At 34.1% G+C, this 12,032-nt stretch overlaps 1 protein-coding gene across 6 annotated transcripts in view; it reads right to left on the reverse strand.

The window, feature by feature from the left end:
- Positions 1–12,032, reverse strand: part of EPHA7 (EPH receptor A7) — a gene marked incomplete at both ends in the record, with an annotated part of 164,171 nt that overhangs the window by 30,981 nt on the left and 121,158 nt on the right. For 4 of the 6 annotated variants that reach the window (XM_084285380.1, XM_084285375.1, XM_084285379.1 and 1 more), the window contains 3 exons: positions 2,593–2,648; positions 3,346–3,454; positions 9,260–9,428. In XM_084285380.1, coding sequence (XP_084141506.1) covers positions 2,593–2,648; positions 3,346–3,454; positions 9,260–9,428 — 334 coding nt within the window. Of the gene's footprint in view, positions 1–2,592; positions 2,649–3,345; positions 3,455–9,220; positions 9,429–12,032 lie in introns of all 6 variants that reach the window. The other 2 variants (XM_084285377.1, XM_084285376.1) reach the window with 1 other exon arrangement.

Here is a 12,032-nt window from a genome sequence, read left to right on the forward strand (position 1 = left end):
AGGCAGTAAGGTGGAGAATGAGCCATCCTTGTTGTGTTTGTGATAAGAGGCCTGGATTGGAGGTAACTTTGCAAATCTCAATCGGCCTCTGATGGTTTTTTATTCAAGCTGTCATAAAACGTTTTGACAGGCCATGGCTATCTCGGCATACCAATGTGAAATAGTGCTGGCATAGATTTGAAGACATTGTTAGAAGAAAATGGTAGGAGGATTTAAAATGTAAATCTGAATTGCTTAGGTAAACCCCTCCATTGTTTTTGTATCTTTAAATATAGCACTTGGGGTCACAGAGAGCTGAGAGGTATAAAAATGAAAGAGATGATACTATACTAAATGCAGTGCTTTAAAAGCTGCTTTAAAAATAGTTACTTGTAAATTTTGGTGCTAAGTGTTTGTGGTAAGTTAAGTTTTTGAAAATCCAATCTAGTATCTCTACAGGTAAGAAGGTTGCTTAGAGGTCCTGGAGCAGAAAGACACCACGCTGTTTTTCATGTCTCTGTGACCAAGCTGGTGACGACAGCCCTGTATTCCATCTTATTCTGTCTATGGTTATCAAACAAAATTAAATACTAAGCCTTCAATCAACAGATGATGAAAAACTAGCCTGGGAAAAAGTGATTTACACTTTTAAAAGTGCTACAATTTTAAAAAGACTGTGTATGCTAACTGTCCTGATTGACTTTCTGGATAACCAAATTTCTTGAAAGTAAAATGAGAGAAACCATTGAGTGAACCATTTTTCATTATTTCTGGATCAACTATTAAATGTTAAATAGCAGCTTTCATATTAATTTGTTTACACTTTCACAAAAAAAAAAAAAAAAAATCACAGATAATGGAGATGAGGAAAGACATTATTTAGCTAGCATATTCCCTTTGTTTATCTACTCAAATACAAGAATATATAGTCGATATTTTCCTTCAAGGACATAATGGAGACTTAGAAAGTGAAAGCAGTAGCTCTTCTGAGGATGTGAAAAGCTTATAATGTATCTGTGAGAGGCAAATTTCTAAACCATCACTCCCAGAATAGCAACATTTAAGTTACATCAGATTTTCAATGACTTCTTTAAAATTAGCTGCACTGCAAAGTGCATGATGAGTAATTCTCGTCCCATTATTATTTTCCACCCTTCTCGCACAGATTATAAACTGATTGACAAAAGCTGCAATGATGTCACTACTTGGTTTAATAATCACTGCATTTAAATTAAAAAATTTAGGTAGCATCAAATCCAAATTAATGGAGCATGAACAAATTCCAGCTGATCTGATTTTGCTAGGGCAGAAAGGTGAAACAGAAACCTTGATCTGATTTCTACTGGACTTTTGGGCTAGAGCTACTTCTTTAAAGAGTCACACACTGAAAAGATGCTATAAATTTGTGACTAGTGGCTACTTAATTCTCCATATGATTCTTCATTCTCCATATTCTGATAATAACTCCTGATTTTAACAAATCAAAAATAAGATAAACTATATTGATTTCATAAAAAGAAAAAATATCTAATGGATTTAAACTACCACTGCAATTATTGGTGAACAACAAAGGCTGCATACAGCATAGCATGACTACATGGCACCTTTTACCAATATGTGAGTTGCCAGATATGGGAGAAAACTGGAAATCCAGGCTTCTTATTTTTTTTTTTATTTTATTTTTTTTTATTATCAGAAGTTGTAGTAAGTTTAGTTCTATTACGTGATTTTTCAATTGTGGATGAACAGAATCATTTTGCAACTTAGTTTCATCATATTTCCTGAGTTAATGACTGATTTAGACCAATTTCAAACATTGTTAATCTCTCATGTCGAAATGATAATACAACTAAAATAAGAAAGGGCTAAAAAAAAAAGTTTTTAAAATAACTTTCAGATACAACTGAAACAATTCTTTCTCTTTTATTGCATAAGTTGTCCTCTCTTCTTAAATTTTCTCTTGTTACTAAGCAAAGAAAGACATATTTTATTGAATTTTTCCAGGGTTCTAAAAATTCAAGTGGTACCTAGGATTTTACAAAGAGAGTTTTTGGGTGCTATTTTTCACTAGGCAAGTGATTCTAGAACAGAGAAAACCTGTGAAATAGCTGATCTTTCTTTTCATATTAAATATTTTAAGGATTTATTTATTTATTTATAATATTGATGCTATTGTACAGAAAACAGCTTTTGAGCAGACCAACTTCATTGCTAGGGTGATACAGTGACTGTTGCTTTCTTAATCTGAACTTCGCCTGGGGTAACGATCATACAGCCACTTAGCCAAAGACCTCTCAAATAATTCATCTCAGAGGAATCATTAGGATGGTGTGAAACATGTATTCAAAGGAAACAATTAAAAAAAAAAAAAAAAGTGGAATGAAAACAATGGTATATCGTATACATGTATAGAAATAAAATTGTGACAATGTTGACTTTAATCTGCATTCTTTTTGTGTAGGTCACATTTTTACAATGTTTAACTTCCCACTTGCTACTTACACAGAATTTTTAAATTTCATTCAACTTTGTATTTCATGGTGTGTTATTTATTATTGTCTACAGTACTGCAGTTCGGGATTTTTGAAAAGGGGAAAAAAGCAAAACACTTACAATGAAAGTAAAGCTCTTCATCCCCTTCTTGATCAGCTTTGCTATAGCCGCAATGCCTAAAAAGAAATACGTCAGTTTTACTGGTAAATAATGATTTACTTCCTCACATATAAAGTCCTGACAACATTGGTCTTTCAGGCTGGGATTTTCAGCCTATGAGCACCTAGCTCCTGTAGGCCCTTTGAAAGTTTGAGCTATAATTCTCTTGACAGCAGAGGTTTAAATAAATCATGAGCAGTTGTAATCAAAAGGCTTTTGTATCAAATACGAGTTGGGACAGGTCCTAAAGATCCTTGTTCCTGTGAAAAGCTTCTATGGATAAAGCAGGGGATTAAAGAACTTGAAAGTAGAACACTATTTTACATGACGGTATTCTTAAACGTACTGCTGTGTCTCTTTTTCTTGAATGTAAAGTCATTTAAAGGCTGATCAGATAAAGTGTCATGCTTCTCCACGTGAGAGAAACTAAACAGAAAGAGGAACTTTGAGGAGTACAGGTGAAGAGCTTGCTAAGGGTTCCTTTTACAGCACATTTACATACGACTGAAAGAACATCTTGATTTAAGTGTGTCTTGCTAAAGTAAGCAGAAAAACTGTATAGTTGATAATTGGATTTGAATTTGGAATGAAAATTGTCCTTAAAAAACATGAGTTCCGTATAAGTTTTGCAAATTTCCATTCCAGATTACAATATGCCTTAAGAACTCACAAAAGTGGGGTCAGATGTGCTTATGCCTATGTAAGGCACAATACCTTCGTCCAATGATGAATCCAAACACCATGAAGACCAGAATGATGGTTCCTGCTACAGCAACCACAGCTATGATAATAACAGGATTCTGTTCACTGGAAACAGCCGTGGCTGTAAATAGAGAAAAAAGCAGAGATTAGCTTAATATTATTCCCAACAAAGGAGTTGCAAAAAAAATTAAATCAACCTTCATGAATTGCAGACTGTTAGTTTATTTTTTTAGTTGCCTACAATTATTAATTTGATGAATTTAATCTAAAGGAATGCCCCTATCAGAAATTCACTCAAATGCCGGATGAGTTAATGATCACATACAGGAAATAAAAAAGACCAAAATTAACTTGGTCAAAGTCATACAACCATGTGCTGAAAGCCAGCACCAGCCAATTTAACTGCCTTCTGGTGTAGTGTCTTCTGCTTTGTTCAGTGGTTGACCCCTTCCTAAAAGGGAGGAGGACTTCTCTTTAAAGGGGTACAGTAGGAGAATGTTCCTGCTCCTAGCCACACTGCTAAAAATAGTTGATATGACTTTAATGGTAGTATGAAATAGTATCTTAAGTGTAAGACGAATTTTTAAGATGAAACATTAACTATCTATTAACACAGACTTCTTAGCATATTTATCTCTCTTACTGCTATTAATCATTGTAAATTGATATTATCACTTAAAATTTGTTTCTGTTAGCAATGAAAAGGTGCTTCCACATACACAAAATGGAATTCTCTATGCTTCAGAGCATTTACATGCCAAAATATCTACACGCTATCATTCTTTTTATTCATTTATGCCAATTTTATTAATATATGCAAATGTCTGCATGTCACATTAATTTAAACTGAGGATGTAAATACTTAGCCTGAGAACCCTCAAAGTTTGTTAAATACATTGCTTGCCACTCAGCTAATGAAGGTGGTCATATGCTCAGCTGTATTAAATGAGCACAACTCTACTGAACTCTGCAGAGGTATAGTGATTTGTAACAAGGATCTGGCCCAAGAGACTGAGAATAAAGGAAGAAACATCAGGCAGTGATGCTGAGAAAGGGACTGTGGAAGTGTGAGTCCCAAAAAAAAAAAAAAAAAAAAAAAAAAAAAAAGATACTGACATCTGATTAACTAAACTGTAGATGATACGTTAATATGGTTAACTGGTTAAGTCCCGGCAGTGCTACCTAAAGATGAAGATTTTATGAATTCCACAGAATCTTCTGGGTGCAGATTTCATAGGTTCCCATAGAAACAAACCATCCAATCTTTTCTTTGCTGCGTCTTGGCAGAAGTAAACCAATCAACATGATTTATTTTGTCACTGAACTGTATTACTTACCCCCCCCCCAAATAAAAACCCCTTTGTTGTGCTTCACAGCATAAGACAGCACCTCTGTATTGAGGTGAAATTCCTGCAGCCCCCATCCCCCAATTTTATTTCCTAAAGAAACTATAATTCCTCACCTAATGCAGGTGAAATTAAAGCCCAATTATTCTTATTGGGCTTTAACTGAAAAGAACAAAGGTGTTTTTTTGACTAACTACAACTTTCTGAGATACCCAGTCAATGGGGTATTGCTATAGGCCTGCACATATCCCATTTGTGCAACCTTTAGGAAATTAGTGGTCACTATCTTGTGACATAAGGGCATAAGTAATGGGGTATAAGTGGAAGGGGTATAAGTAATACAACTCAGGTTCCTGAAAAACTACCTGCCCATCAAACTAGACAGCCTCAAACATGAGAATGTTGAAGTTATGTAAAATTTCCTAAAATATTTCTATTCCTTAGAACTTGAGTGCAAACCTCACCTGGGAGTCAAGACAAGGTGGCATTTTGTCCCAATGGCCAGTGTACAAAGCTTTATCCATCTAACAGAGTTTGGAAAAACACTTTTCCAAGCTTGCCACCTAATCTAGCAGCCACGTTGAGTGCATAGAGGTTGACATGTGTGAGTGGGTTGCTCTGCATGACTGCCTCACAGATTTCCAGTTATTTCCAGTTAAACCATGCTCAGGCTCTGAAGGCAGTACAGGGACCAGCTACAGGTGACACCTAATCTGACATTATGATATCTTCTTATCTAAAGGAATGAGAGAGTGTTTAGTTTATAGGAGTCAAGGTTACCTTCTATGTACAGGGCTGGAGGGATGGGGAATACCCAAAAACCCTGGAGCATTTAAAAGAGGAGATTAGCTATAAAAGCTGTGCAGCTCCTCCAGCAACAATTTTTCATGCAGGCAATCTCAGCTACAGAGAAGAATTCCTGATGAAGTGTACATGAAAGCTTCAACAATATATTGGAATCATGCGGGCCAAATGTCACATTTTTAAATATTATTCTTATAATATTTATTCTTATTATATTATTCTTATGATGTCTTCTATTAAATTTTGCAGCAGTTGTTTATTTCACAGAATCACAGAATTTCTAGGTTGGAAGAGACCTCAAGATCATTGAGTCCAACCTCACAGCTAACAGTCCACACTAAACCATATCCCTAAGCTCTACATCTAAACGTCTTTTAAAGATTTCCAGGGATGGTGACTCCACCACTTCCCTGGGCAGCCTGTTCCAATGTCTAACAACCCTTTCGGTAAAGAAGTTCAGACATCATAAATATATTTTACATCTGTATGCTACTTCAACATTGCTCGATTTAAAACTATTCATGGCAAAAGCAAAAGGCAAAATTTTATTCCTGCCAGGTTGCACTGAGTCCTTCTACTTTGCCAGTAAGACATGTAACAAGTGGCAAACTCCTCATCAGAGATTTTAGGCAGTACAAAGGTGAAGGGGATGTTGCAGTATTGTAAATAAGATGGCCTATTTTGAAAGATAACACAATCAACTTGTCTTGCTGTGACTGAGAACATCCAGGAGGGCTTTCTGGCTTTCAGGAAAACAGATGAGAGCACCACTGAAATCTGTGTGTCCCCTGAGAGGTTGTATTAGGGAAGTTTTAACTCTGGTTTGTATACCTCTAGTCCTCATTGAAAAACAAAAAGTTTTCACAAACAATTGCACAATTTTCTAATAATTCTTATTAGAAAATGACACCAACATTTTTAAACTGAATGTTTTCATTTATTCTTCTGGTTTGTTCTGCTTGATATCTAGAATACTTCTCCCATACTTTTGGAATTACAGAAAACACAGCAGCCTCTTTAGATTCACTGGCTACAAATAATTCAAGGTATCTTTTAGATAATTCAGTGGATCAAAAAGGTAAAATTACCACTTAAATGATACTCTTTGAATTTATATTTTCTTCCAGGAGGATTTCTGTCTCTGATAAATGATGTTTCCAACAACAAAATTCAGTTACTTTGATCTGTGACAAACACAGCATGGAATATAAATATCCTACCTTCATAAAGCATTTTTGCTTTGTAATTTTACTATTTTTATGTAAATGTATGTATTTATTAAATATGGTATTAAATATGTATATTTTACATATCAGATTACATAATGGACATATACATAATTTGAGTTCCTCAAATATGGGAAAGTGGCCATGCAGTTTTGATCACAATACAGAAACTGGAACATAATATAAAAATCTACTAAATCAACAGCACCAGTTGAAATTCCAGGTGAATTTCAGATAGGCAAAAGGACTATCTAACTGCTGGTTGAGCATTACAACTATATCTAATTTTAAAATACTTTGATAGTTTTGAATTTCCTAAATTTATATTTCCTAAGTTTATATTTCCTAAAAATGATCTACTAAAGTTCTTACGAAATGCTAACGCAAATACAATTTTATTGACCTGAATGATTTGATAGTACTACAAATAAAATATGAGACACAAATATTCTTTTTTTTTTTTTTTTTTTTTTTGGTAAGAGAATTTTAAAATAATTTAATTAAATTTACTATCTTTTAACCAACATTTTAATTATTTCTGAAAACTATATGTGGAAAATTGGGGTTGTTTACCATTGATAGGAATTACATCCTACAATTTCCTCTCAATAAAATTGAAAATATGTTGCTTTTGAAATTTTCTTTTGTGAATGCACTGCACATGGAATGTTAGAACACAAAGCTAGCCTGTGACAAAATATCTGCTGTGCATACTGGATCAGAATGTCGCTGGTTTATATGTAGATTTTCATCACCGAGTCAGAAAAAGGGTACACGGTGCAAAAGGGCCAGTGATTCATTTATTCTAAGATTTCCTAACTTTCCACAAATTAATCAAACTCCAGTCAAGACTGTTTACCTCAGAAATGGTCTTTGCTCATCTTAGTGGCTTAGTATGCTTACATGCAGTATATAAAAAAATATTAGTGTAATGAATGAAATGTTTGGAAAACATTCTGGTCTAACAATTTTAGATTACTATGGACAATAAGTTAGATAATTAGCAGGAACATGTTACAGATTGTTAAAGCCTTTTCATTTGTTTTCCAGAAATTCATCCAAATACAAAATTACTTCTGTCTGTAACTCAGGATGCTGATGTATCTCAGGGATTCTGTTGAATTTTACTGCCTTTGTAAAGCAGTCTTTACAAAGTAAGAAATAAAAAAAGAGTAACTCCACAGATGAAAAGCATGCTATCAAACACACAGCTAGTAATAATAGTAATAATATTTTATTGTTGCTATTATGACAATTACTATTTTAATTATGTCTATCAGCTGTGTGCTGTTATTTGTTATTGAAAGCTTTTATATTCTGTGTGGAAACAAGATTAAGATCTAACTACTGTGTTTTTTTTTTTAAGAATGCCCACAAATTCTTCAGGCGACACCTGGCTGCAGTTAAATAAGATGCAATTGTGTGTGCCTGTGTCTCAGATGTGCTGCATAAAGCACAGAGAGCAGAGCTGGTACCCATGGCTTCTGAAACTGTACATTTTGAATTCTCAGCTCCAAACTTGGCTGACTTGTCAGGCTGACCTGAAGCAAATGATCCAAACCCAAATGACCAAATTTTGCTGCCAGGGATACAGAGAGTTTCCATGAGCTGACTCATGACTAACAGTTCTCACTGGTTCAAGAGTTTATTTCCAAAGACCCCAAATCTGGAAGATTTTCTCCAAGTATGCATGAACATTATCAGTAGTGAAAAACGTATCTGTAATTTTTAGGCAAATAAGGGTGTGTGATTGGTTTCAGCATCAAAGAAAAAACAAACTCTCCCAAAATGTTATCCCCCTGCTGAAATGTCACAGCCAGATTCTCTAGTGAACTGTACTGAGTAAGTTCATGCTTCAGCTTCATACTTTCCATTACAAGGGTTACAGAAGGCTGGTTTTAGTTTACAAAGCTTGCAACTTTGAGCCCTGAAGAAACCTGGTGTCTTTGAGACTTCCCTAAACAAAATTGACTGGCCTAGGAAACCAGAAGATAGCAGGAATGGACGTACATCTGAAACAAGACACACACTTAGGTAAACAAAGCTATATAAATTTGTTTGTTTGTTTGTTTTTAGTAGGAAATCACACAGAAAAAAACAATAATAAATAAATAAATAAATAAAAGACCTAAAGAAGCCACCAATGGCTGAAATCTGCTCTTCCTTCCTCTCCTCAGTTACTGAAGAACCTAGTAGGGTTATTCAGCTCAACCTCTTCTAACCTCTAACTAACTAACCTCTTCTTTTGTGAAAAGAAAGTATGTGTTCAAGTGAAAAAAAAAAAGTTTTTTTCTTTGTGTTAGAAGAGGACATCAGAGAAGAACACGACACGCTACATTTTTCCCTGCTATTTATGAGTACAATTCATAGTCCTATGGTAAAACAACTAATTGAAGTTCATCCCTCAAAATATAATGACAAAAATTCACCTTCACTAAGAATTTCTTTTTTTTTTTTTCCTATTTTTAATAACATTGCCTCTAATGACTAATTTTTTGCTTTCTTTATTACTTCTGAAAATGCAAATTTCCCATAAATCTAAATGTTTACCTGTGGCTTCTTCTAGTGTGGCAACATCCAGTCTAGGGCTATAATTTCCATAACCAGCAGCAGTAAAAGCACGAATCTGGAAAACATACACTGTTCCTGGCTTTAGGTTATTAATAGAAGCTGAAGTGGACTTTGTTTTTACTGTTGAATAGGTTCTCTCCCTTTGATCCTGGAAACAATAAGACAAAAGATTTAAATGACATTTATAGGTCATATTTGATCATGGTTGCACATCAGCAACTGACAGCTTGCCTGGGTAGTTTATTTCAATCTGTTGAATGTTCTTTTTTTTTTTTTTTTTTTTTTCCCAACATAAAAAATAAAGCATACTCTGTGGAGTATTTATTACAAAACACTGTCATTGAAATGAGGAGGTCTTAAGTGTAACATAAAATTCAAATGGGATGCTCATGTTGTTACTCACAAAATATCTAGACATAAAATGATTGTTTCTTTGGATCTGATTAGATTTGGAGTAATTTTGATGAAAAAATAGTTCAAACAAAACTTTCCAGGAGGATATGTAGGGATTAAACAGTTTAGGGGCAGGGAAATCTGTTATTTCATGGTCAGAACCTTTCTCTTCTTACATTCCAACACTTTAAAAAATTATAACAGTGCCAATGACTGGATCTTGCACAAATTCTGAGGTCTCTGTCTAAAACTTTTTAGTCTTTTCTCTGGCTTTTCTTGGGTTTTGACTCTATGGCATCAAGAAGAAGCCAAGGAGAAAAGCTCAGTATGACACCCCCCAAATCTGAAGCTGTACGATTACAGATGCTGAGTAATTGCTCACTTTCAAATGCTATAAAAGCCCATAGGTCCTTACGATATTCAACAAGCTCTACTTGTTCATCACATTTATTGATCCAGATTGTTTCAGCATAGATATATGCAGCCCTGTTGATTTTTGGTGCCAGATGCAACCCTGATTTGAAGGGCAGAAGAGATGAATTAACTAACCATCTGAATGCACCACATGATCAGAGAATCATGAGCCATACGAGACAGTGTTAATGAGATGGATACAGAGGGAAAGAATAAATCTGTAACTCATTTCAATTTACCAGCTAAAAATGATGGAGAACCTTTCCCTTTGCAGTCAACAAAGCAACAAAGGCTTTTGCTGAAACACAGGGTTCAAAACAACATATATGATTTCTTTTTCAAGAGATTCAGTAATGGCTTCTCCTGGGCCTTGCCCACTCTGTCATTTGAGCAAGCCCATCAGCTCAGCTAGCAACAATTTTTCATATCTTATACAAGAAAATGTAAATCATCTGTAAGTGAGGACCACGGTAGAATGTACATTGGTATGTGAGAAAAAACAGGAACGCTTGAGAGAGGAGAAACATAAATAATGAAACACTGTAAATAGTCATATATGTTCACAACTGTAAGCCACAATGGAATTTCAGTTTGGGTTTTGATGCATAAATGAGGCTTATTTGAATTGCCAGTTCTTGAATTTAGATATATGTATCTAAATTGTATTTATGTATTTATGTATTTATGTATTTAATAATAACATAAATAATAATAATACATAAATTTAATAATTTATGTATTTAATAATAACAACAAAGAGGTAAAGATAACCTTATCTAGAAATATCAGAGTACAGGCTTACTTGGGAGATTTGGGGCATTTTCCATTCCAGCCCTAGCCAGAAATGAGGTGGAAGAAAAAAAAAAAAAAAGCCACTTCTGAGAATATTTGATTTAATAGTTTGATTTAATTTGACTCTAAAAGGAGCTGAAACTCCAGGAGTGTGAGAGGGGATAAATAACAAAACAGGTACAAAACTTAACTGCTTCTCTTGTTCCGAGCAAGAAGCTTATGAAGTACTTTTCAAGCTGATCTGCACTACCTTGGAAGGAAAGTAAGTATTTAAGTATTTGTTTTAAAATAGTCTCACTGAATTTAAGGCTTAAATTAATTATTTCATTATATCTGTGCCTGTTTGTGAGATGAGGTTTTTCTTCTCTTTTGTTAATTTTACCGTAATAAATAGAATACCAATGGCTTTCCTTCATTTAGAAAAATAACTTGACATCAGCTCTTGCCTTGGCAAACACAGGAAACTGGCCATGAAATTCCACTGCTTATTTAAAGTAACATTAATATGTAGATAAAATAATAAAAGTTATAATTTAACATTTATTATATATGAAAAGTCTAGTACCTTGGGCATTTTTCTGTTGTCTTCCTCATGGTATTTACTTTTTTTTTTTATTAGAACAGAAACTATCGTGGATATAAAAGCAAGCAAAATGGCATATATACATATATATATTTTTTATCTGTGTGTGCAAAGAACAGTTTTGCTTTTGGTAAATATGCATTTTTTGTAGTGTATGGACTTCATTTGTATGATTGTGTGAGGGAGAAAAATTGCTTGCCAAAATTAGTAAAATTATTTTTGGAAAAGAAAGGTTTAGCTATCTGTACATATCTGTTAAGTTTTGTCATAAGAGTTATTAAAGTGAACAACTTAAAGTGGGACTTAGAAACAACAAACAAACATTTTATTCCCTTCCCAATCTATATAAATATCTATTGATAAGCATATTTGTGTAATTCAACACTGCAAATTAGATGCAACACATTATATTATGTCCAATCTGGTCTGAATTTATCTAATTGTATGTTAGCTAGTAAGCTAATATGGTCTTTTTGATATAGAGGTACTATTGCCCTGTTTGCACAGATGAGATGTTATAACAAGTGATCACAAAAGAGGTCCTTTGTTCATTTCTTTGTGTTTTAGTCC

Source organism: Netta rufina (genome assembly GCF_964035555.1).
Source record: "Netta rufina genome assembly, chromosome: 3".
Lineage (NCBI taxonomy): Eukaryota > Metazoa > Chordata > Aves > Anseriformes > Anatidae > Netta > Netta rufina.